We start from the raw sequence: 27375 nt of genomic DNA, 5'->3' as shown, positions 1-27375 counted from the left end.
TTCTCTATTCTCTTGTCTTCACCTAGAAGTGACACGTTTGGGCAAGGAAGAAGAGAAAGAAATAGAGGATCGTGTACAAGGGACAGCAAAGTGCAGTAGGGGATGGAATAAGATACTGGAGCTTTCTCATAGACTGACCGGACCCCACAGGAGATGTTCCTTATTTTACTCCTAAGTCCAAATCCTCAGTTGAACTTAGGTGTAAAATTTCATCCTGATGCAAAATACAACTTTCCTTTAAACTTTTTATTTAAAACCATGCATGCCATCTGTATGCGCGTTAGAACAAACCGCTGTATGATTTGCATCCATCTCCTGTGTTGGAAGAGTTTTGTTCCTGAGCCCTGGCCCCAAAGACAGAAAATTCTAAATAGTAATCCTTGTTTATTTGAACTGACAGAACAAACAGTTAATCGTGATTAAATGGTGATTTAATTGACAGTAGAGAAAACACAAGGAACGGGCTTACATAGGAGCTTCAGGGTGGGGTTTGTAAGCTGTGTGCTAGATGGCAGTTCGCTCCTAGGCCTGAGTCTTCTGCTTTAAGGGGAGCTCATTAGGCATTAGATGTTAAAGGGAAGGGGAAAGAAATGGCTGCTCTACGGGGAGTTGGAGCACTCCATCCTGAAGGCAAGCTCACTAAACTCAGGAAAGAAACTATGCAGTGGAGCTGCTAAGCAGATTCGGGAGGCCCCTCCTCCTCCGCGAGGATATGTCCCGTGTAAGGACACAAGCTACGCTTCCTGGGAGAAAAAGCAGAGACTAGCTGGGCTACATAGAGAGGACACTGTCTAACCTGTTGAGCTGCCTGCAGGCTGGGCAGTGTGCTGCAGTCTTGCCTGCTTTTGTGAGCTGTCATCCATACTGGAGTAGGCCTTGGTGATGCACCTGCCTTGAGTCATTTACATTCCTGTAAGGAACTCTAATAAAACTGATTAGCTCACCATGTTAGATTTTTGGTGCCATCCTTCCTTCACTCTATCAAAGATTTTTTTTTCCTGGATTCCTTTTGTAGACCAGGCTGGCCTCGAACTCACAGTGATTTGCCTGCTTCTGCCTCTGCCTCCCAAGTGCTGGGATTAAAGGTATCAGAGATTCTTTATCTGTTGCTAGGTGTGGTGGCACATGCCTTTAATGCCTGCATTTGGGAGGCAGAGATGGATGGATCGTTTTGAGTTTGAAGCTAGCCTGGTCCAGGACAGCCAGGGATACATAGAGAGACCATGTCTCAAAGAAAACAAAACAAACAACAACAACAAAAGAGCTCTTACTGGGTACAGAGTCCCACCATAATGTGTTTACAGTTAGATTAAAAGGCTTAGGGTGTAGCTCAGTGACAAGAGGCTCTGCCTAGCATTTGTGAGGCCTTGGGCTCAGTTATGGATCTAGGGATGTCTCACTCAGTAGAGTATATGGCACCCACATTAACTGAGTAAGCTGGGGGCGGGAGACACAGGCAGAGTGTGTAGGATGCATGTGTTCAATCCACAGGACTGGAGTGCACAGACCTGCAATTCCAGCAGTTGGGAGATTGAGTCAGGAGGGTCAAAGTGCAAGATCACTCTCTGGTACATAATGACTTCAAGGCAGGCTGGGCTACCTGAGACCCTGACTCAACAAAACGAAACAAACTCCCAAGTACCTCAGCTGGTGAGCAGAATGCCCAAGTCATTTCTCACGGCGCTGGTAGCAGAATTCAGAGCCTCATACACTCTAGGCAAGCACTGACTAACTAACTAGCCACACCTAGGCCCAGAAGATGTCCCACGGCAGGAATGTGGAGGTTTTCCTGTAGCCTGGACAATGGTATCACTTGCCTTTGACCCAACCGGCTATTTCCTTTAATGTAAGCTGTTTGAGGGGTAGCTTTATTCCTAGTGTATTTTGGGTTCTCTCTACTAGTTGAAACAGATCCAGGCGTATGTGGACACGGTCTGAGTAAGGCTGGAGTGAGACAGGTTCTGTCAGTGTCACCCAGTCCAGGCCACGTCTATATGCATATGTATAAAAATACTTTATTTCTCCATGTTTTCAGTACAAATGTTAAAAAGAGGATCCCGTCAAAGAGGTTGGCAAACTTCCTGCTGGGCTGGCTTTCAGGGCAGGTGAGGCTGTGGTTTATGAACTGAAGATACTGATGTGAAATTGTGAAATGAGGCATTTAACTAACTCCAGCAGACTCCCTTCTCCCTGGGCCCACTGGGATGAGTCCGTACATTCATCGTGTTTCCAGAGGTTCCTGTTTTAATTGACAGGCAACGTTTATTAAAACCCTGTGATTTCCCACAGCACTCGGTCTAGTTTCCTGTTCCCACAGCTATCTGAGCACAGGTGATCTTTTTCTTTCATGTACAAGGGAGAGAGCGAGAGCGAGCGAGTGCACTCAACCATGCATGTGTGGGTGCGTGCGTGCAAAGCTGTTCACACTCCTGGTTAGTGTGACTGTAAGGCAGCTTGGAGATGCCCATTTACTTTACTTGCTGGCAGCTGGTTGGCTCTGTAAAGCTTGGCAGAAGCAGATCCTGCAAGCCCTGTCTGCCGGGAGTGTCTTCTTCGGGGGCACTGCCTTGCTCAGTGCTGAAGGAGAACAGGCAATGCCAACACTCCTGCAGAAAGTGCCCCTCAGGCCCTGCCTCCAGTGTCTATAGGAACGGAATCTGGCCCCGCCCCCCGGCCCGCATTCGTGTCTATAGGAACGGAATCTGGCCCCGCCCCCCGGCCCGCACTCTTCACCGTGAAGCCTGCTTTAAAACAAAAATGGAAGGAAAGCTTTCCGATGCTTTGGGTAGGAGACAAACGTGCTTTTGTAGAATTTGTGGTTGAAGAATGCAGACAAGGCTTGGCTGAAGAAGACGTAGGTCACCACCAGCCACCAGGTTAGGTTGTGGAACCCAAAGGTGACAGCCATGGCGACGTAGATCATCAGTTCCGCCAGGTAGTTAGCCGAAGACACATATTCGAACCAGTCTCCAAAGGGGATCCTGTGCTGGCAGTGAATGACCACCCCTGAAACAGAACAGCGATGGTGGTTTACTCCTCCACTTCTGAAACCAGACGGCGGCAACTCTACCAAGGGCCACACCCTGTGTGAGAACCACCATCCTGTCCCATTCTCACCGTCCACCAACCTCAGCCAGGCACGAGTGTGGCATGGCTGTAACCCCAGCACAGGCAGGGAGGCACAGGCAGGTGGCCTCTGTGAGGCCAGCCAATGAGACTATGTCTCAAAACAAAAGGCCTGCTGGGTGTGGTGGCGCACGCCTTAGATCTTAGGTGGCAGAGCATTTGGGAAGCAGAGGTAGGAGAAAGTCTGGGAGTTTGAGGCTAGCCTGGTCTACTTAGTGAGTTCTAGGACAGGTAGGGCTGTACTAGAGTGACCCTGTCTCAAAACAGCAGTAGCAATAAGAAAAATAAAAACCAACAACAACAACAAAAACACTGGCAAAGGGCTCTGCTGCGATTCCAATCTGTCTCAAAAGCATACAACAGTTCAGATGCCAGACTCGGGGTTCAAGAATTCACACCCTGACTCTCCCCGATGATAACTGGGTAATGTCGTGCAAATAGCATAATCTCTCCATGCCTCGGCCTCCTCATCTATAAAACAAGAACAACGCAAACTGTACCCGTGACAGGTCAGCACAGGCTAACTCAGAAGCCGAGTTTCTTCCCTTCAGCTGGGGTAACATGACTCCATACTGATATGAGTGGTCCACAGACCAATCAAATGCACGTGTGAGGTGCTGTCCCCACAGGTGGGTATAGACTGTCAGAGCTAGATCTGGCAGGGAGATCTGCTGCCTCATTTTACCGGCCAGAGGATCACAACTTGCAAAGGTGTTTGTCAAAAGTGAGTATTTGATATTGACAAGGGAAGGAGAGAAAGCCCACCTCTGAGGGCTGGAACCCATCCGAGCGGCTCCAGGGGAAACCTCACCTTTCTTGTTTCTCCTGAGGTTGCTGAGGATGACGTGGCACTTGTACTGGTGCACAGACGACCACAAGAACATCAGCATCCCCAGGATGTGGAACCACCGAGCTTGCATGAGGAGATTCTTCCCCAGTACAGACACTACGGAGACAGGGAGTGTCCTGTTAGGCAAGGCTGCAGAGGCGCCATGCCATGCTGGCATAACTGCCTCTGGACAGCTTCGCAGGCTGTGCAGCTCCAGTGGTCACAGGCAGGGACCGTACTGGCACCTCTCGAACAGCCTGCAAATGCTTCTGGCGAGAACTCGGCCCATCCCGGAGTGACTGAGCTGTGATGAGACTGCTTTGCACTTCTATCACTGGGTCCTGTTTTAAGTCGTCTTGCTCACCTTCTCCCAACAAGGAAAAATTCTCTAAAGAAACATCTCCCTGAGGTGTGTTCTTTCGGCTTCCTGCCACCACGTCTCCCACTGTGACGGACTCTTGGACTCTGTTAACGGTGAGCCAAGGTAAGATCTTCCTTTCCGGGAGCAGTCTTGGCCATAGCTTTGTATCCCAGCAACAGAACGGGTAACTAACGCAACGAAGTCTAGGGGATTTAGGAATGCTGACTGAACAGCTGGAAGCAGTAAATAATTCACACAGCAGGAGCTGCCTGGGCAGTACCTGCTTTTCCAGTAACTCTTACAGCCTCGGGGAGTGTGTTACAGCAGCAGAGCAGACTTTAAGGAGCAGTCAAAGAAGAGGGGAGGCTCCATCGCCTAGAGCTGGCAGGACAGAGCTGTCTCAGCCTATGATGCAGGACGCGGAGAGAAGGGTTCCAGATGACCTGGGCCCGAAGCTTCCAGATCAAGTCACCTCAGCCCTGAACCAGCCATTCCAGCCACCCAAAAGGGTGCGCGTTGTCTATTATCTGCACATGTTGGGCTGTCACATGGCTCCCTGGCTTCCACACGAAGCCACGACCTGCTTGGCTTCCTTCTCATACACAAGAGTTTGCTTCTCTCCTCCTGGCTAGAGCGCTGGAAACCACAGGGCAATCTCCGCTTACCACCACACTCAGTTCTCCTCTTCCCTCAGGCTGCCCCACAAGAAGAAAGGCTTGGTTCTGAGGGCAGCCATCCCAAGAATTCATGGCAGGGGAGTGGTTGGGTTCCTTCTTCAACAGAAGACTCACCCCAAGCACCTTTGTCTCAGGGTCTGTGATTTAATCCCATAGAGTGTGACTTCTCTCCCCTCCCTCCCCACATCCCCAGATAACTGGGCGCTGATAAGGCCACTTCCTTTGATGCACCCCTTTCTTTAGAGTCTCCCTCTTTGGAGCTTCCTGCCTCCTGCTCAGAGCTCAGCTATACGTCCTCCCTCCTACAGGGCAACCCCACAGACCTTAACCTCAATATCCTTACACACCCCAGGACAGCCTGTGCGTTAGTATTGCCATGGCTGCTCATGCTGGCCTCTCTCGGGCTTTATCGGTCACGGTTAACGTATTGACCTTCTGACATGATGAGTTTTGAACCCACCGCCAGGGCCACTCACCGTTCTTGTCATCCATGGGCACTTGGCTCAGGACAGTCAGGCCAACTAGGACGTAGTAGACGAGCCCGAAACAGTACTGCAGGATGTGAATGGCCACGTTAGAGAAGACGCTGACGTAGAAGCACTCGAAGAGCCGGCGCAGGCTGTGGGCCCAGAGGAACACCAACACCAAGAAGGAGGACAGCGCCAGCTCACCCACTGCAATGCGGAAGGCGACAGGGTCAGTCTCTCCTCAGCCTGAGCCAAGTGGTGAGGTCACCCGCTGTGAAACAGAGTCAAGGGATGGGGAGGCTACGAAAAGGAAAGGAGTGACTTCCTCTTTCAAGCCGTGAGGACACAGCAGGCTGAATGGCAGCCATGCTGAATGACACCTGGGACTCTATCATTTAAGAGCCTGTAGCCACTTGGGCATTGCAAGGGGGGAGCCTGTGTGCTCAGGACTCAGGGGCCATAGTCTCTGCCAGCGGCAGTGGTCAGGGAGAGTCACGTGATGATGCTGAACCAGTCCTATCTGATGGGCCACACCCACCCACCAAGGCAGAGACAGAGGCAGGGGTCAGACAGGCGAGTATTTCTTTCCAGACTTCAAAAATAAAGGGAGATGGAGTTGAGTGGTGAAGCACTTGCCTAGCATTTGGGAGGCCTTGGACTCCATCCCCAGAGCTGCCAAAAGAAGAGAACAAAGAGAAATTACACATTTACAGAGACAGTGGGTCCCAAGATCCTGCAGGCCCAACACTAAGTGCTTGCCGAGGAAGTATGAAGAATTGCTCATTTTAAAAATACTGTAAAGTAACAGGGTCACACAGCACAAGGACACCTCTCAGTGAACTTCTACTCCCACTGCTGGCACGCAGCTCACGGACTAGCGCCTGACCAGCGCCTCCTAGTGTTCCTTTCTACACATCACCCTGCTGTCCGCTTGCCCAAGGGTAAGGACTCCTTCCACAACCAGGCTTGCTTTGTTCTCTGTATTTTAAGTAAATTAAAACCTGGTTTTAAACTCTTTATGAACAGGATAAAGCAAATAATGAAAACTCCTCAAATCTAGCCTTCCAAACACATAAACATGGTAAGCAACAAGGGGTGCACATGCATTAGGACCCCCACCCCTTCTACAGAGCCCTTATACGCTGCTAGTCACGGTTTCATCACTTAACTGAAGATTCACAATAGAGCGAACCTTTTTTGTTTAATTTTAACTATTTACTCGTGTGCTTGTGTGTGTGTGCACGCACGCCAAAGGACAACTTGTAGAAGTCAGTTTCTCCTTCCAAACTGTGGGGATCAAAACAAAAACATGTTTACATCCACTGCAGGCCCTACAGGTGGAAGTCACACCATCATGCCTGGTGGCGAACACCTTTACTCACCGATCCCTCTCTCCAGCCCCAAACCTTTTATAAAGTTTACCAAAAGGTAATTTTTTAAATCAATTTTTTATGAGCCCTGAGGCATGATGCTGGCTGCATCTGTATAAATGGTAAATGTTTCGATGCAAACTTGAAGGCTTTCCAAAGCCTCCCAGTGTGTGTGAGGCCCTCTTCATAAGATTATCACACACATCAGAGGGAGAACACACAGTCCTGCATTCGGCACAGGCCTGACCGTGGGCTCTGCCGCAGCTTGCTGAGGACTTGGGACCAATTAGCCATGCCAAATCTGTCTGCCCTCCACTTCCTAGGCCTTGCAGAGGGGCCAGACTGTGGACAGGAACCAGGAACAGGCTAGGGAGCCAAATTACCTCTGAATGGTGTTGCCCCAAGGGTTCTGAGCAAAGCACAAAGCCAGTTTGGAAAAGGCGCTCCCAGGAACAGAGATTGAGAGAGTAACCAGAGCAGGAAGCCATTCCACACCACTGAGATGACGTAGAAGTGAGAAAAATACCTGCAACAGGAGGAAGAGTCAGGCAACGGCCACCTAAATGTCTGCATGTCCCCACAAGACAATAAGTTCCTCTGCCACCCACCCCGTTCCCACCCCACCTTGCCCACATCCCAGAACCGTGCTCTAGTTTAAACAGACCCTGAATTCTGCAGGTGGGAATATGTTAAAAATGTACTTCAAAATGATGAGACTCGCCGGGCGTGGTGGCGCGCGCCTTTAATCCCAGCACTTGGGAGGCAGAGGCAGGCGGATCGCTGTGAGTTCGAGGCCAGCCTGGTCTACAAAGTGAGTCCAGGATGGCCAAGGCTACATAGAGAGACCCTGTCTCGAAAAAAAACCAAAAAGAAAAATGATGAGACTCATTAAATTGGAGTGAAAGGCGGATTGGTTAACCTTCTCCCATCTCTGGGTGACAAGAGTGGTCCCCAAATTCTCACAAGGAGCCGCAGCATCCTGCCCAGAAGATGTAGATCATGCTAACACCATGAGATCTGTGAAAGTCTTTTAGATCCCAAACTGGATCACAGTCATGGAGCTTGGTCCTCTGAAACAGCAGTGCACGCTCTTAACTGCTAAGCCATTTCCCGTCTTATGCACCTTACTGTAAAAAAATTTCAATTTATTACTGTGTGTGTGTGTATACACGCACTGATGTTGCAGAAGTCCCATGTTCTATTTCCAGGACTCACATCAGGCAGCTCAAAACTGCTTACAGCATTGGCTGAACCAGCTGGTCAGTAATTCCCAGCCTCCCTAGCACTGGGATTACAAGTGCGTGGACTGTGTCTGTCTGGCTTTCACGTGGGCTCTAGGGTTTGAACTCAAGGCCTGTGGCAGTCACTTTATTGCCTGATCCATTATCTTTCTCATCCAACCTTCCTAATTTGGAATTAATTAATTTTTTATAGTATGAAAACAATAATGCCAGGTGGCGATTCTTTGGGATTCTATTTCTCCAACTACTAAGACCATGAAGCTATTTTACAGTGAATTATTTATAAAGTAAGCAAACATAAAGGCACAAAACCAGTGAAATGAAATTAACAGTGCTAATTTAATGTGAAAGATTTTGCTGATTTGCTAACACAAAATGCGCTATGAAGAGCACTGGGAAACCTTGTGGTGGCCAGCTCCAGCAATCCTGCCTCTGCTGGCTGGTCAGGGCACCGGTTTTACAGGCCAGCGAGCGGCCACACCCGCTGCTGTGGTTTGACAGGAATGGCCCCACAGGCTTGTGTCTCAGTGCTTGGCCCATAAGGAGCGGGCCACTGTTAGGAGGTGTGGCCTGGCTGGAGGAAGTGTGGCACTGTGAGCCTGGGCTTTGGGGCCACTGTTAGGAGGTGCGGCCTTGCTGGAGGAAGTGTGGCACTGTGAGCCTGGGCTTTGGGGCCACTGTTAGGAGGTGTGGCCTTGCTGGAGGAAGTGTGGCACTGTGAGCCTGGGCTTTGGGGCCACTGTTAGGAGGTGCGGCCTTGCTGGAGGAAGTGTGGCACTGTGAGCCTGGGCTTTGGGGCCACTGTTAGGAGGTGCGGCCTTGCTGGAGGAAGTGTGGCACTGTGAGCCTGGGCTTTGAGGCCTCTTACACTCAGCTATGTGTGAAACATCGTCTCTCCTTGCTGCCCACGGATCCATATGTAGAACTCTCAGCTCCAACACTGCACCTGCCTGTAGGCTGCTATGTTTCCCACCATGGTGATAATGGGCTAACCCTCTGAAACTGTAGGCCAGCCCCAATTAAACATCTTCCTTTATAAGAGTTCAGTGGTCGTGAGCTGGGCGTGGTGGCACACGCCATTAATACCAGCACTCGGGAGGCAGAGGCAGGCGTGAGTTCGAGGCCAGCCTGGTCTACAAAGTGAGTCTAGGACAGCCAAGGCTACACAGAGAAACCCTGTCTCAAAACAAAACAAAACAAAACAAACAAACAAACAAAAAAGAGTTCAGTGGTCATGATGTCTCTTCATAACTAAGACAGCCGCCTTTTAAACTCAGGTACTGGGGAGCCGTAACTCAGGCGCTCATGCTTAAGCACTAAGCATCCTTACCTACTGAGCCACCGCCCAGTTCCCTCCCAGCGTCTTCTAAGGTCACTCTCCTATGCGGTTCCTACCACAGATGCGCATTTCCATTCCGAAACACCAGGACTCTTACATATACACCGACACAGAACCTGAAGGGTGAGACCCAAGTCCGTACAAAGAATAGAACCAATACTTTATGTACCTAATAAGCTAAAGGCGACTTTACACGAATGACACTGTTTAGTGTGTCCGCCATTTGACCACCACCGATCTCATGAAGGTAGGTGTGAACTTTTTTCCACATGGGGCATTGTGTCCGCATGCAAAAGTTTTGGGTGTTGAAGCAGATTGTATTTTTTGAGTTCAGCATGTTCGAGCAAAAAATTTTCCTAGCCGGGAGGTGATGGCACATGCCTTTAATCCCTGTACTCGGGAGGCAGAGGCAGGCGGATCGTTGTGAGTTTGAGGCCAGCCTGGTCCACAAAGTTACTCCAGGACAGCCAAGGCTACACAGGGAAACCCTGTCTAAAAAAGAAAGAAAGAAAGAGAGAAAGAAAGAAAGAAGAAAAAATCCTATATTCAAATCAATTAAGGTGATCACGTGAACTCCCTTGGTCTGGTCTTTCATACACCAATAATAAATTTTTTCTTTTCTTTTCACTTTGGCTTGTGACAATCAAAGATGACCTGGAGCCAACGAGGACTAAATATACACCAGAACGTGCTTGTAAAAGAAGCCATAGCTCTGGCCCATGCCCACACCCAGAAACCCAGTCTGACGAACTACTCCAGCCATCCTGTGGCAGCCCCTCTGTGCTCCCATCTGAACAGCAGCCTCTTTCCCCACGAGGTCGTGCATCGCAGCCACACGCCACGACAGCTCTGGCCCTCTGCTGAGTTCCAGGTCATCCTTCTGATGTGCTGTCCAGACTGATCCCAGGTGCGGGCTGAGGACTACTGCAGCCGCAGCAGAAGGTTAAGGACAGTTCTAACTGTACGCTTTGCAGGTTCTGCACAGAGGCGGGGGCTGGGTGCTCTTCCTGGTTTTTCTTATGTACTTACGGCCTACTTGAAGTGCATTAAGCCAAGTTCTAGGAGCCTGAACTTAAAGGATGCAAACAGACTCGGTCTCTGTACTAACGCAAGTCCCCTTATAGTGGAGTCAGTAATGCTGTACGCACCTAGAGTAACATCTGATATGGGACCAGAGCAGTGTGCTATTCTAGACAGGTGGTGGGGATGGCTTTTCTGGAAGGGTCATCTGCATAGTACATGCAATTCATGCACACTTCTTTTAAAAAATTATAAACTTGCCGGGCGGTGGTGGCGCACGCCTTTAATCCCAGCACTCGGGAGGCAGAGGCAGGTAGATCGCTGTGAGTTCGAGGCCAGCCTGGACTACAAAGTGAGTCTAGGATAGCCAAGACCACACAGAGAAACCCTGTCTCGAAAAAAAAAATTATAAACTTTATTATTTTTTTTAAAAAACTTGCAAATGAATAAAAGCATCACACACCAAATTGCTAGACCCATGGTCTATACAACTCAACACACTTCTATAATGTTAGATAGGGGTTCAGAATGGGAGCTGTGGACTTGTACATTAGATTGTACACTTTTCAGTATTTAATATATTTTATGCACTTATCTGCCACAAAACCCAAAAGCATTCATGGCAGAATTAGAACTAGAAAAACAATTAGTTCTATGTCCTCTATCATAGCTCTGTCCTATATTCAGCCCTCCCTCACTTCTTTTTCCCTCTCTTTCTTCATGTTGTAGTGTACCCACATGTACGTGTGTTTGCATAAACATGTATCATTGGCTAGAGTGTGCATGGGAGAGAGAACTTTGTCCTTCCCCGCTTTTTTTGAGACAGGGTTTCTCTGTGTAGCCTTGGCTGTCCTAGACTCACCTTGCAGACCAGGCTGGCCTGGAACTCACAGTGATTCTGCTGCCTCTGCCTCCCGAGTGCTGGGATTAAAGGTTTGTGCCACCACGCCTGGCTTGTTTCCCTTCTTTCTGAGGTTGTGTGACTTCACTTAATAGTTAACATTCTAAATCTAAGCACTGTACATGAAGTTAAAAATTTTGCAGGGAAATGGATGGACTTAGAATATACACTATTAGGTGAGGTCACCTTGTACACTTTCCACGCAGGGGGAAAGGCTGCAGAGGCACTGAGAGAGGTGCATGCTGGGTGTGCTCCACCTGTGGCTCCCTGATGGCTGTGTGGCATGACCCGGAGAGGAGGGCAGAGGACACGGGGCCCTGTGGGGACACAGGCTTTTATAACGGGGATCCATACAGGCATACCAAAATAAAGCATTTGAAAAGAAAACCATTATTCATCCCTTTCCAAAGTTTTAAAACATCCATCTGAGGGGCTGGAGAGATGGCTCAGCTAGGAAGAGCACTTGCTGTTCTCGCAAAGGGCCAAGGTTGGATTCCCAGCATCACACGGAGGTTCGCAACCCTCACAATCACCCAATCCCAAGGGGCACCACTTCCCTTCTAGCCTCCAGGGACACCAGGCATGGGCAAGGTGCCCAGGCAGATATGCAGACAAAACACTCCTAAACAAAAAATAACGAAAAACCAAATACAACATCCATGTCTTGGTGACAGAGAGACTATTGAGCTGTGACGTAAAGGTTGCAGACTGAGAACAGGGAGAAGAGGCGTGAGTATGAAGTTTCATCCACAGTTCGCTCCCTTCACGCGGCAGGCACAGGGGAAACTAAGGGTTCCTTATCCAAGGCCACAGCGATGGCAGCCGTTGGCTGTGGATGCCGTGAGAAATGCCTGGTGTTTGTATCACCTTGCTGTTCTCCAGCCTGCCAATGTGGCTTGCTCGAGTCTGTTTTCCTGGCCCTCCATCACACATGGCCAGTTTATGCAAAGCCTGTAAGGAAGTGAATCAGCCGTTTCGAATGAGTTGCTGGGTTATGCCTCACATACGGCTCTACTTGTTCCGTGGCACCTTTGGTTTAAATACACTATACTGTTTTCAGCCTCACACTTTGTTCTGCTGTCTGAATGTCTTTCTAGTCCTTACAGGAGGGCCTGTCTCTTGCTTGTTCTTAAAGGGCCATATGACCTATAATGCACACCTCAAACCCCCCACCACCTTCTGGGTGAAGACACACTCCTCTTTTTTTCCTCCTTCCGTAATTCACTTCCTAGAAGTGCTGGTTTCTAGGTCCTGGGAGCAGGGATACAGCGATCCGAATAACTACTTGGGTGATTATTATGGGCTGTGTCTGAATGGAGGGAGGAGAAGGACAAGGACTGTTGGGGAGTGTGGAATTACCACCTTAAGAAGTAAGGCAGGAAAAAAAAAAAAAGAAGTACGGCAGGTCGGAAGGCCTCAGTGAGGGTACGACATCTAAGCCAGGGGCCAGGCGAGGGAAAACAGCAGGTAATGCAAAAGCTCTGCGGTAGGATGAGGGCCAGTGAAGAAAGCCTGAACTGCAATGGGGGAGGGGGTCAGGAGAAGCAAGTCGCAGGGTGCAAAGTCAGACTGAGACGGGACTGCGTAGGGTTGGAACTGCTCTGTGGTTTGGAGCCCAGGAAACAATTTTATTTCACACACATGTGCACTGAGTGCTGGGACTGGCCGCAGAGTTAAGCCAGGGGAGCTTGCGGGGTAACTAGGGCAGGGGGCTAATGCCCAGTCGGTTCTACCCAGCTAACCTGGCCTGCGCTACTGGAACGCCACCTCTGCCTATGACACTTGCAGGTCCCACGATGCTACAGCTGTAATCTACACAAGTGCCACTATCTCTCTCCTGGACAAACACAGCAGCCTCTTACCCAGGCCTTCCCACACAACAGCACTGTCCTTTTTAAGTCCTACGACGATCAGCAGCTTCCATATCCACCCCTCCCCCACACACCCCACCCCACCCCACCCCCACCTCAGGGCCCACAAGACTCTGCCTCGGGCCTCTCTCCCCACCATCCTCTCCAGGTTGTCTGTCCTCACAACTCTTGTTGCTGCTCAAATAACCTTGCTGGGTCTCCTCTGCAGCACTTAGCTCCCTGGGAAAAGACTGCCCTCCTTTGAAATTTGTTTGCGTTATTTTTTTTTTCTGTCTCACAGCAGGCCTCTGGGAAGACTGGTAAGCTAAGCTAAATGCATCAAGGACATGGTAAACAGCTCACCCGGTGACTCTCAAACTCAAGGCTATCCACCAAGCCAACTGGGCCTCCGACCTCCTATCCTTTGTTCCAAACACTCTGGTGTGTGTGTGTGTGGGGGGGGGCCTTGCTGCCTCACCCCAGGCTGGACCTGAGGACAAATGCAAATGCTGCTTGACAAAGTCCCTAGACCCTTCTCAAAATGTCACCATATGTATAAGATATGTGGAAGATACTAAGAAAATCAGTTACATGGACATCTAGGCAATCCAATTATTAAAAGTCAAGTTTACGGCATAAAGAACCCATGCATTTCTTGTGTATTGAATAACGAGAGCTAGTGGTGAATGACCGCTATGTTTTTGTGGTTATAGAAACAATGCTCCTTCAAGGGGTCTTCAACATTATTTAATGCATTATATAGTCTACCACAAACTTGGAGACACTGCTATTGGCCTGTGGTTCCTCGATGACATTCATAATTAAGGAAATGCTAACTTTCCAGAAAGAGGTTAATAAAGATAAAGATGTAGCCTGTATCCTACCCACAGAGCCCGACTAATGCTGATGCTCCTGGGCGCTAGGGCAGAAAACTGGGCAGCATGTCACCCACAGCGTGGTAACAGTTCAGGGGTCAGTTTCCGTGTAACTTGGAGCTATTTTGAAATTTTAGAAACAGAAGCGTGGAAGCCAAAAGCAATGAGACTCTTGGTCCTGGTCACTTATTTATACGCTTTTCCCACGGGTTGAATCAAAACAAGAAAAGCAGCTGTTGCCCTGATTTTAAAAAGAAAGAAAGAAACAACAAACAAGTCTCGAAACTCAAACAAACAAACAACGGGTTCCAGGTTAGGGAATAGAAAACAGATTCCAAGAACCGACTTAGGTTTTTATTCTTGCTTCCTTAGAAGAAAATAATTACAAATGAAATGACCTAAATACTACCATACGTGTGGAAATGTGGCTAAGAGCTGCCTGTTGGTAAGTGTAGAAGTCACAGGCATATTTTCTGTTTCCATTCCCAAGGATGTCATTACATCTTACCCAAGGAAAAACTATTCGAAGTATTTAAGGAATAAGCACATTGGCTAAGATTACCAAATACTATAAAATCTGGATTAACCAAGATATTACGAAGTGCCGCCCTCTGGGAGTAAATCCACCACCATTTGATCTCTCAGACGTGACTCAGGTTTGCACGGTGCAAGAGCTTGCCAATGAGGCATGCGGGATGTTAAGAGTTTTGGATCTACAAAGCAAGGGTCCAGGACAGCCAAAGCTACACAAAAAAACGAAAATAAAAAAGAGTTTGGGGGGTGCTGGAGAGATGGCTCAGAGGTTAAGAGCATTGTTTACTCTTTCAGAGGTCATGAGTTCAATTCCCAGCAACCACACTGTGGCTCACAACCATCTATAATGAGATCTGACGCCCTCTTCTGGCCTGCAGATATATATGCAGCCAGAGCACTGTATACATAATAAAGAAATCTTAAAAAAAAAAAAAAAGAGTTTGGGATCTTACAGCAACAGGCAGGACTCGAGGCCTAGCCGCCACACTCACTGGTATAAGCCTGAATTTGGACATACATTTGCACTTGGATGGGTATGATGACAATAATAGGCCCTTCACAGTGGGAAATATGACAATGACATGTCCCTCACAGATCAATCATGAAGACTAAATGAAAAAAGGCATTTAATGCTGAGAGTCATCGGCACACCACACGTGTGCAACTCAGCTGTGGTGGTGGCCTCTAACTTCCTTTTTTGTTTGTTTGTTTGTTTTTGTTTTGTTTTTTGAGACAGAGTTTCTCTATGTAGCCTTGGCTGTCCTAGACTATCTTTGTAGACCAGGCTGGCCTTGAACTCACATCAATCCGCCTGCCTCTGCCTCCTGAGTGCTGGCATTAAAGGCGTGCACCACCACGCCCGGCTCTCTAACTCACTTCCCCCCCCCCTTTCTTTCTCTCATTATAAACAGATTAAGCACAATGTCATTGAAAATGCTTTGGGAAAGAGAAGGAAGCGAAAAGTTGGCAATAGAATGTTACTTTACCCATCTCTAGTTACCTTCTTTTCATATAAACGGGGAGACAGCAATTTAAGAGGAAAGGGATAGGCAAGAAGAAACAGATAACAATTTTTGTTGCCATTTGTTCTTCTGAAGACCTTGTCAGTTTTGATGCAAATGTTCTCATTTTATTTATTTATTTATTTATTTATTTATTTATTTATTGGTATGTGTGTGTCTACATTAAAATTTCCTTTCCTTATTGGCCTGGATTTGTCGGACCATCCTTAGCCCAACATTTAGGGGCTCAAAGCCCTTGAGCACCATGGGAGGCTCTGCTATAGAGCTCTGAGGGACAGAATGATTATTTCACAGTCGGATTTACAAGAAGCCCAGAGCACCAAGTGTTCCAGGCACGGCCCACCTCTTTCTTGGCTGTTACATAAAGACAGACTTGTGCCAGACTTGAGTGTTAACAGCAGAGGTGCCCCTACCCAGAGATAGCAAGGACAGAAATGATTTTTAAGTGTGCTTTGAAATCCAGGGACACTGGGACCTTTTCTCAAAAGTCAGAAAATAGATCGCTATATGGCAGAAAGGGACACAGGACAAACAAATTAGATTACAGTAAGATGGCAGGATTTGCTCATGTTTTTAAAACTGAGCCTCTGAGGAAGGAAGTGTTCTTTCAGGCCTTTTTCTCTTTACCATTCATTCTTCACAACAACACGGGTCGCCACTCTCACTCTCACACTCTGACAGGCTGCTCTCCCAACATCAAGACAGAGCTGGGGCCAGTCCACTTTTTAGTGTTCCTTGAGAGCCCCGCTGCCATCTGCGGAGGTGGGGCACTGTCTACAGACTTTGAAAATAACCTAGACGAACCTATCAGAACCCATCACATTCTTTCAAATTCAGGTCAAAACGCAAATGTATTATGAATTTCAAAGACACAGCTTTACCCGTCTAGAACAGTACTAACTGATTTCGCCACCTACATATTCAATTCAGCGTGGGGGTAAATACGAGAAACAACATGTTTCTAGAATATTCCGAGCGGATTCTATCTGTTCGAGCCTAGACGATTTTAGTATTTCACAACTTGGCTACTGAATCTTCCAGGATGGGGCATCATGGGTCAGTTTGCCAGAGCACCTGCTGTGATGCAGGTTAGGGATGTCAGCGCAGGCCCAGGAGGGCACCCTCTGGACCTCTTTCCTGACTGTGACAGGCATGGGAGACAACTGGGGAAGTCGAGGAAGGCCCTGCCTCACGTCCATGACCTCAAGTACAGAGTTCTGGGCATGGGAAGCCTAAATTTGGGCGATAGAAGGTTGGACGGGCCCCTGAGGTCCAGGCCAACCACGGGATGCTTTGTCATTTCCGGGGACGGCTCCGGGCGGCCACCCGCTGCTGCTGCCCCCTGCAGGCGCGCCGGGTCGCCGCGGTTACCTCTTGGGGACGTCGAAGGCCCTGCAGACGGCGGGGCGCCGCGGGCCCGACAGTTTGGTCTTCCCGTAGCGGAGGAGGTCCTGGAAGAGCGCGCAGCTCGGCAGCAGCCTGGCGGGCGCTAGCTGCAGCAGCAGCGCGAGCAGGAAGGCGGCGGCCAGCGCCAGCCACAGCGTGCGCAGCGGGTTCAGCGCCGAGAGCTCGGCCCCCGCCCAGCCAGCCATGGCCCGGGAGCCGGCTACGCACGCGCGCCGCCGAGGCTGGCGGGAGAGTGGCGCGGCGGCGCGCGTGCTGGTGACGCGGCTCCCGGGCCGGACGCGCGGCCCCGCCCCCCGGGCTCTCCACTCGCGAGCTGCGCCGGTGCCCAGCCGCGTCACGTTGGACTCCCTCCCCCTCCCCCTCCCCCTCCCCCTCCCCCTCCCCCTCCCCCCTCCCCTTCCCCCTCCCCCTCCCCCTCCCCCTCCCCCTCCCCCTCCCCCTCCCTCTAATCCCGCACAGGCAACTCTAGATGCAGCTCTAGCTTGAAATTCTGCTTTATTTAGTGGAGTGGGAGTATGCCGAGACGTGTGGGTGGAAGCCTACAACAGCTTGGGGGTTGTTGATTCTCTCCCTTCACCAGGTGGCGCGTGGGAGTCCAACTGTGGTGGCCAGGTTCTCAACAGCCCAAGTTTCTTGTAAACTTTGACTGAAGGGATTACTGCCGCGAAATGGTGTAAAGAGAAGTTTTGGTTGAAGTCCAGGCTGGAGTCTTGGCTGGGTCCCCCAGAAGGTTCCCCCAGGAGACAGCGTGTTCCAGATCGGGGGGGGGGGGGAGGGGGGTGGAGTGGGGTCACTGTGCAAATTCAGGGCTGACCTCTGGAAGAGCCTTGCTTAAGGACGTCTAGGCTTTGTCAGCTGTGAGCTGCAGCTGCTCCAGCCACCTCTGGACCTTGGAGTAGAAAAGTGGGGTAATGCCCTCCAGGCGTTTTCCACCCATCCGCTCACGATGCAGTTCTGCTCTATGGACAAAGTATCTAACTACCATTGGCAGGGGTCTGCTGCCTTTGCTGCTGGAAGTGAAAACGCGAGATTTGGAAGACCTGTGTGCACTCACCGTCTTGAGTCCGAGGGGACTGTGACTGCAAAGCTCCACAAACCTCCCTCCAGGGATGTGGCTCTTGGCCTGATGCCGTCTTTTGGGTACCATTGGAAAACACTATCACGTTGGATGAAGGCCTGGTTCTCTACTGACAGGTGCTTAGTTGTATCTCAGGCCATTGGGGCCCTGAGTACAAAGGCTACTCACAAAGGAGGAAGCAGCTGGGATCCAATTGCGCCCTGTAATACAAGTCTTTTTTTTTTTTTTTTTTTTTTGAGACGGGTTTCTCTGTGTAGCCTTGGCTGTCTTGGACTCCCTTTGTAGACCAGGCTGACCTCGAACTCCCAGCAATCCTCCTGTCTCTGCCTCCTGAGTGCTGGAATTAAAGGCATGCGCCACCAAGCCCGGCTCTGTAATACAGGTCTTTATCACAGCCTTATAGCCAATAGAAAAAATGGCAATGCCCCTGAATACACCTTGATGTTGTGGAGCCCCATTTGAGACCCCTGAGGAGCCCCAAAGCCCCAAAGAGGTTTGATCTACGGGCTAAGCCAATTCCATGACAGGCCTCAGTTTCTTGTTAGCTTAGAATAGGCTTAAGTCTCCAATTCTCAGACATGAGCTCAGCAGTTACTGGAAATACAGCGGAAAATGGGCAGCCAATCAGAAACGGCCTAGATTGCTTAAGATTGATTAACTCCCAGTCTGATTGCTTAAGGATGATTTACTGCTACTCTCTAGTCTTATAACTAATTCATGACCACTGAAGTTGCCTGCACCTTTTCAGTTTGCCTGCACTTTTTTAGTTTCAGTGTTCCAATCATGTTAAAGATTACCTAATGCCCACTTGGAATTCCCCTGAATACCTTTTTTTATTTTTAAATATTTACTTATTTATTTATTATGTATACAGTGCTCTGCCTGCATGTACACCGGCAGGTCAGAAGAGGGCATCAGATCACAGATAGATGGTTATGAGCCACCATGTGGTTGCTTGTCCCTTGAAGGCCTTTAATGGGAGCCTACCAGCTCACCTGGGTGGGTGGGGGCACATGACATTTTGCCTAAGTGGCCATTCCAGCATGCTGGGTTTCTGTCAAATAAACACTTTTTGCTGCTTGCATACTATTTGAGTCTGGGGCGTTTTCTTCAGTGAGTTCCAGACCCTAACAATGTGTTTAGTGAAGTATGGTACACTCACATTTTTTTCTCTTAAAAATTTTTCTATTATTTTTAGATTGTGCATGTGTGTGTGTGTGTATGTATGTGTGTTTAGTATGTGCACATGTATCCTCAGAGTTCCCAAAAGAAGTCAGATCCCCTGGAGCTGATGTTACAGGGATTTTTTGGTGGTTTTAATGAAACATGCTCCTCACAGGCTCATGTATTTGCAAAATTGGTCCCTGATTTGGTGGTGCTGTTTGGGAGAGGTTATGGCCTTACTGGGAGAGGTTCAGCTTTACTGGAGGAAGTATATCTCTACAGGCAGAGTTTAGGGGTTCAAAGACTTGCCCCATTTCCAGCTCATACTTTCTGTTTTGTGTTTGTAGTTGAAGATGTGGTCTCTCAGTGTCTTAGTTCGCTTTCTAGTGCTGAGATAAAACACCACGACTAAAAACAACCTGGGGAGGAAAGGGTTGTTTCTCTTCTATTTCCTTGTCATAATCCATCACTGAAGGGAGTGTGGGCGTGGACTCAGGGTGGGAAACTAGAGGCAGGAGCCAAAGCAGAAGCCATGAGGGAGTGCTGCCTACTGGCTTGCTCGTCTTGGCTTGCTCAGCCTGCTTTCCTATTCAACTTAGGACCACCTGCCCTGGGGGTCCCCCTGCAGGCCATGCCCACCCATATCAATAACCATTAATCAAGAAAATGCCCTACAGGCAATATGATAGAGGGATTCTCCGAGCTGAGCTTCCTCTTCCCAGTTATATGACTCTGGCTTGTGTCAACAAAACCAACAAAACCAACCAGGATACAGCTTCCTGCCCCAGCCACCTGAGACCACACCTCCCCTGACAATACGCATTCTCCCTCGGGAACCCTGAACCAAATGTTTTCTTCCATAAGATTGCTCTTGATCATTGTATTTTACCACAGCAACAAAAAGTATTATTACTAATACAGGGTCGAATTTTCATCCTCTGCAAGAGCGGCGTTTATCTTAGCCATTGAGCCGTCTCTCCAGCCGCCACTGACATGTTAGCAGTAGAATGCCATGCCGCTGTTGGCATGCTAATTATGAAGACTAAACACGCAGAAAGCTGTCAGTAGTAGTGTTGTGTGACAGAACTTTCCCTGGGGAGACATAACCCATACCTAACCCACCCCAGATAGGAAACTCACGATGGGCCACAGTTCTGGTACCACCAAAGTCCAGTTTGGTGAACCAATGAGATTTTATTGGGGTTACTTACAGGCATGTGGGTGAAGGGTCACAAGACTGAAAATGACTCAGGCAGCTGTATCACCAAGGTCCACCCCAGCACAGTGGGCAGCTCACAAAGCTGGGACCCTGGAGCACACTGCAGGCAGCTCAACAGGCGGGAGAGCGTCCTTTCCAGGCTCCTTGATTGTTCTGACCTTTTCCAAAGGGCTGCTTCTTCCGTACAGCTGCTCTGGTCTCAGAGTGGTCTTCGCAGTTTCCCCCTTCTCAGAGTCTTACAGCCCAGCTTGCTTCTGTCTGAGCGGGACTCAGTTTCTCATGGCTTCCTCTGGCAGGGAGGGGCTTGGTGAATCTGGTCAGTTTCAGGGACTTCCTGAAGCTATTTTGAGTTGTTTACCTTCCTGCTTTTTTGCTTGTTTGTTTTGTTTTGTGACAGAGTTCTCTTTTAGTCCTGGCTGTCCTGGACTCACTCTGTAGACCAGGCTGGCCTTGAACTCACAGAGATCCGACTGCCTCTGCCTCCGGAGTGCTGGGATAAAAGGTGTGCGCCACCACTCCCGGCTTTTCACCTTCCTGCTTAAGGAGGAGGGAATATTTCATGGTAGAGAAAACTGTTAAAATAACAGATATTTAAAATTGCCATCTGTAGCTAGCTGAGGCATCTGTTCCTCCGCCTGGGTAGCACTGTGGGCAGGCAAGAAGCCCATTGAGTTCAGATGTCTAGCTGCTCCGAGTTTCCTTCCTTGTTTAGCCTGAGGGAGTGGTAGCAGCAGACAGACAGACACAGTGACAGGTGGCATCCTGCATGACAGTCTGGTACAGGCCTTGGCCGTGGAGACCCCTGGGCCCTCGGTAACAGCAGTGCTAATGCTCTCATCGGTGGTGTCTGAGGCCCTAGGTCCTGAAGACTTGCTGGCTTTCTCCAGCCACAGAACAGGGCTTCTCTTCCCTGGCTCCTTGTAGCCCCCTTATCAGCCCTCAGCTTTCCTGCCTCCACCGTGTCCCTTCTTATCTTTGCTAGTGAACTGTGAGCTACTCCCGCTGTCAAGGGCTGATGCTGGAGTGACTGGGGTCCTCGGCCTTTGTCAGGGTTCTGAATGTGCAATGGCCAAAAATTAATTAAAAAAAAAAAAAATCAAATGCTCCCTGATGCTGGGGTGTTTCTGGCAGCGCTGGCCCATGTTGTATGGTTTGACGTCACTTGGTTCTGCGCATGCGCCGTGCTGTTCGTGCTGCCTCCCTCCACGGTGCTAATGAGTGCCGCCTAGAACACCGCTCTGCAGAAACGGGCGCACACTCTGAATTGCAGTATTTTTATTACAGGGAGCTATTTGCTTTTCTCATGGAAGCATATGGTTTAATTATAGAAAACAAACACCTTGGGGCTGGAGAGTTGGCTCAGTAGTTAGAAGCCCTCCCTGCTCTTTTAGAGGAACAAAGTTTGGTTCCCAGCACCCGCTGAGGGCAGCTCACAGCGCCCTGTGACTCCAGTGCCAAGGGAGCCCAATGCCTGCTGCCTCCTTTGGCACCCAACCTCCTCATGTGTGTACACACATACAGAAGAGCGCGCGCGCGCGCGCACACACACACACACACGCAACATTTAAAAATTTAACTTTCATATTTATCATTCCTTAGAATGTAAACAGCAAATTCCTATATCTTTAAATTGAATTATTTTAGGATGTTTGCTTTTAAAAATTACTGGCTGGAGAGATGGCTCAGAGGTTAAGAGCACTGTCTGCTCTTCCAGAGGTCCTGAGTTCAATTCCCAGCAACCACATGGTGGTTCACACCCATCTATAATGTGATCAATGCCCTCTTCTGGCCTGCAGGTGTACATGCAGGCAGAGCACTGTACATAATAATGAATAAATATATCTTTAAAAAAAATTACTGGCTTGAGTTTTATTTTTAAAGATCATTAAATGAATTTCATCTTGAGATTAGGACAAAATTTCCAACAATTCTTAAATGGCCGTAAGCATGCTTCTGCCACTTTTTACTATGTTGATGCAAAGCGGAATTTTTAATATTGATAGTTATAAATAGAACTGTTTATCAACTCTGGAAAAAAAGTGTTGCTCTATAGCCTGAAATATCAACTAACCAGCCAAGATTAATTCTGATTTTAATTTAATTTTATGTGTCTGGGTGTTTTGCCTGCATGTATAGGTCTGTGAACCACACACATGCCTGTTGCCAGTGGATACCAGAGGAAGGCATCAGATCCCCCTGGAACTGGTGTTACACATGCTTGTGAGACACCATGCAGATGCTGAAAGGACCTAGAAGTTGTTAGAAGACACCCCAAGGCCAAGTTCTCATCACAGAGGAGCTTTATTTGCCGCAGGGAAACAAATGGCAGGAAATAAGAGACAAAGGTAGGAGACAGAGGAGGGAATCAGGGAGATGGCAAAGGGACATTTGTCCTAGAGGATAGAGAAGAGGCAGACGTTGCCCAGAGAAAAATGGCAGTTTATAAAGGGAAAAGGAAAAGCCTGTGTTATGATAAGCCTTTTAATTTTAACTGGCCATGTTGATTAGGCGAGCCGAGGGGGGGCTTTTGATTGCTGGACTTTGGTGGGCAGCCCCATGGGAAGGAATGGCCAGAGGAGGGACTAGACCACAGTGGCTAGCTTTAGGACTGTAATCTAATGGTGTTTGGTTTGTTTGTTTGTTTGTTTTTAGCAAGGGAGAGGGAATGGGGAAAGGGCAAGGCCTGCCAGAGCCCTGTTTGCCATGCTAAAGCTGGCTAGAGCACTTCAGGCGCTGGGAATGAAAGAAACAACATATCTTAACTGCTGAGCCATCTCTCCAGCCTACAGTTAGATCCTTTATGTAAAAATAAATAAGCATATCTATCTCGTTAATATACACATTTGAGCTCGTCTTTTTTTTTTTTTTTCAAGACAGGGTTTCTTTGTGTAGCTTTGGCTGTCCTGGACTTGCTTTGTAGACCAGGCTGGCTGGGAACTCACAGTGATCCACCTGCCTCTGCCTCCTGATTGCTGGGATTAAGGGTGTGTGCCACCACACCTGGCTCTTTGAGCTCAAATTGTAACAAGTGATCAAATTATATTATACCAAAGACTTGTCTTTAATTAAATTATGATTTATAATTGGTAAACATTTGATTTCTATGCTTACTTTTAAATCTACACAATTTTCTGGGGTTGTATAGAATTTCTCAGATGAAAAGAGGTCACAGTGCACTAATTGTAGGCAGCCTTGAATTTCAGAAGAGGGAACATCAGGACTCACGCTCACCATAGAAACAGATCCATACTGACAGCCATCTTTACACTCCAGCAAGCTGTGACTATGCTAACAGCTGCCCAGGGTGAGGTGTGTCCCCTTCATATCTGTCTCAGAACAGTATTTTATAAAGGCAGAGGGACGCTGGATTTAAAGTAAGATAACAAACAGCTATGAAAACATAAATGTGTGTGTGTGTTGATTAAAAAAATGGCACACCACATAGACAAATGAATAGTTTTCTTAGGATACTGAGAATGTATATAATTAAGCATGCAAAGTAGAGAATCAACAACATTAATTCTACATAAAAAGCTAGGTAAGTGAAAAAATATATACTTAAAAAAAACACTTAAAAAATTTCAAGGGTTGGAGAGATGGTTCAGCAGTTAAGTGCATATACTGTTCTTGCAGAGGACCTGAGTGTAATTCTCAGCATTGATCCCAGGAGGACCCAGCGCCTCTGGCTTCCTCAGGCACTGCCTGCCATGTGCATCTGCTCACACAGAGACCCACACATATATGCAATTAAAAATAACACAATAAAAATCTTAAAAAAAAAACCTTGAAATCAGTAGACCCCCATCTCCTAGTTTCAACCCCTAGGAGTAAGGTTTTAAACACCCACTGTGTCCTGATGCTTCCTTACACATGGTGCAAATGCTATTTCTCAACTTATCAGTCTTAACCATATATGCCTTTCCATTACCACACGTAGAAAGTTAACTTTTTCAGGTATTTTAAAAGATGCTTTTAAGATGCTAATTCTAACAAACAATAGTGCATGAGTGGTGTTCGGTAGGCACTGAGTACAGGGTGGGTATCTCAGCTAATTTGGATCTTACAGTTTTGAAATGAAGTAATGGTTAAGGAGTGGAGAGGGGACAGGCAGCCTGATCTTGGAATAGCTGCATCTGCATCAAATAAATGTCAAGGAACTGGAGGGCAGGCTAGTGTGACTTCTACAATCTTTTGAACTCATAGATACAGCTTTTCAGCAAAGAGCAGACCCCCCACTCCCCATCAGGGATATCAACTGAACATGGCATAAGAAATTACAATAAAGCCAGGCATGGACCCTCATATCAAGGCTGAATGGGGCAACCCAGTAGGAGGAGAGGGTGCCAAGGCCTGCTCTTTTCTGAAGGGAAATGAAGAAGGAGTTGTTGGCATAATGTTCTTGTGGACTGTGCACAGTTTACCCTTGTTCATTCAAATGCTGATTTCTCTACCCCACCGTCTGGATCAATGTAGACATTGCATTGTGATGTTTATTCTAAGTATAGCCTGTCTCAAGTTTGTGTAAACATGTTACCATTTGTTCTCTGGGTTGTCAATAAAAGGCAACTAGCCAATGCTGAGCAATAACAGAGAATAGGGTGGGACATCCTGACATAGTGAGGGAAGGAGAAAGGGCAGGAAGAGGAGGAGGAGGAATGCCTGTGGAGAAAACCTGGGAGCAGCAGGAGGAAGGAGCAGGACCGAGGATATGAGTAAAAAGCAAGTAAAAAGTGGGGAAGAAAGAGAGGAGGAAGGAGGGTGGAGTCATGAGGGGAGACCGGGAAACATCAGGAGAAATGAACTGGGCCCAAGAGATGATTTAAAAGCAAGTATAATGTGGGGAGTCTGAATGGGAAGAGACTATGTGATCGTGGAGGTTTAGGATGGAGTAATTATTGCACAGCATAATTAGGCTAATTATATAGGCTATCGGCTAATTATATAGATCTTGGTCTCTCTGTGTGGTTATTTGTGTATAAAGCTGGTTAAGGAGTAACTGCTGATTTCACTAAAGCAATAATTCAATATTAAACATTAAATAATTCTTTAACAGAGAGTGGAGGTGAGAGGGAACTAGGAGGAGTGGAGGAAAGAAAAATTGCGGTCAGGATGTAATGTAGGAGAGAAAGATATAAATAAATAAATAAATAAATAAATAAATTAAACACTGCTTTTATCGTTTGCTTCTTTGTGCTAGGACATTTAAGGGTTTAGTGCTGGGAGAGAAAGGATGGCCACATGGCCAGTCTAGCTTGTACAAATGAAACCTTTCTGTGTGACCATGGTCCCTTCTGCAGTAGTCACACTCCCTTGTGACCATGGTCTCATCTGCAGTAGTCACACTCCCTTGGTATTTTTTGTTTCATTTTGTTTGCCCTTAGGTTAACTCAATAGGGACACAGACACAGTTGACCTTTCTGTGGCATCTTCCAGAAAATTCACTTGTAAGTGTGTGGTAGGGACTGATTTTCCTGGGTGGGAGCTTCTCTTATAGCCATCTAACCTGGGGGAAAGTGTGTGTGTGTGTGTGTGCGCGCGCGCGCGCGCGCGCACGTGTACGTGTGTGTAGCAGCAACAGGAAGAGTGTAGTTGAGCCCAGAGGAAAAGTCCTATATAGTTCTGGGGTTGGATTTTTGTGAGAATGAAGCTTATGATCATCGAAGCCTCCTGCAGAGGGCAGTGATGGAACAAGAAGCCAGGCATGAAGTCTGTTAAGAGCATAAGTGTATGTTTAGATCGTCACAAAAGAGTGACTGCAAAAGTGAAAAACTACTCTGCTGGAGAAATCTTCAGGGAAGATCACTAGTCAGTACGGGTCAATACCTTGGTCTTTCTTTACTAGTAGCACTGCCATGTTTAGCCACTGACCAGACCTTCAGCCAGTAGCAATGCTTAATGTCAAGGGTGTGTTACCTCAGGCTGCAAACATTGAACTTAGCCTTCATCCCAGACTTCCTCTCACATCCTAAATACAACCTGTCAGCAAATCCTGTCATCTTGATGTCATAGTTAGGACTACTGTCGCTGCAGTGAAACACCGTGGCTAAAGCCACCAGGGAGGAAAGGATGCATTTGGCTTACACTTCCATATTGCCCTTCATTATTGAAGGCTCTCTGCACAGTCAAGACAGGGACTCAAACAGGGCAGAAACCTGGAAGCAGGAGGCGATGCAGAAGCCGTGGAGGGGTGCTGCGTACTGCCTTGCTCCTCACGGCTTGCTCAGCCAGCTTTCTTTTATAGAACCCAGGACCACCAGTCCATGATGGCACCACCCACAATTTTTGGGTTGGGCCCTCCCCAATCAGTCACTGATTAAGAAAATGTTCTACAGGGTTGCCTACAGCCCAGTCTTATGGATGCCTCTTCTCAGTTGCTATTCCCTCCTCTCTATAGCTGTGTCTTGCTAACATAAACAGCCAGCCTACTGGACCGTCAAAATATGCATTCAGATCCAATCATCTGGAGTTTTACTGAAGGCCCCGAAACATCTTAACAAACAGGAAAAGAAAGAAAAGGAATGATGACTGAAAAGCCAGAAAACTTTCATTATTTGAAGATGTTATGAAGGTCCAATAAAGGAAGATGCAGCAGTGCCTACAGATGAGCTATTCGGGCTAGGAGAAGAGTTCAATGGGCTTGCCAAAGACAAAAACCAACTTTTAAATACTGCCTTTTCTATTTCCCAGCAATAAACAGAAAACAGATGTTTCAGTGGTATAATTTATAGTGTCATAAAATATCATGTATCTAGGAGTAACTCTAATAAAATTTCACTAAAACCATAATAAAACATTACTTGTATTAAAGAAAAATGTATTTAAAAGAAGCTAGAAGCTTATAAATTGGAAGATGCAATATGGTTGAGATGATAATTCTTTCCAAACTGGGTTATGA

The 27375-nt window shown here is 47.9% G+C and overlaps 1 protein-coding gene across 1 annotated transcript; it reads right to left on the bottom strand.

The window, feature by feature from the left end:
• Positions 1-413: 413 nt before the first annotated feature.
• On the bottom strand, positions 414-17256 carry SRD5A3 (steroid 5 alpha-reductase 3). The gene is made up of 6 exons (XM_084758165.1): positions 16984-17256; positions 7214-7356; positions 6097-6132; positions 5470-5667; positions 3938-4072; positions 414-3006 (listed from the first exon to the last, which is right to left on the bottom strand). Exons 1-6 carry the CDS (start codon positions 17202-17204, stop codon positions 2747-2749), a joined length of 993 nt encoding a protein of 330 aa, XP_084614291.1. The 5' UTR covers positions 17205-17256; the 3' UTR covers positions 414-2746.
• Positions 17257-27375: the final 10119 nt, after the last annotated feature.

This window comes from Acomys minous, assembly GCF_964271855.1.
Source record: "Acomys minous genome assembly, chromosome: 15".
Taxonomy (NCBI): Eukaryota; Metazoa; Chordata; class Mammalia; order Rodentia; family Muridae; genus Acomys; species Acomys minous.
Note: the sequence above shows the minus strand (reverse complement) of the source record. Positions and strands in the feature narration are given on the sequence as shown.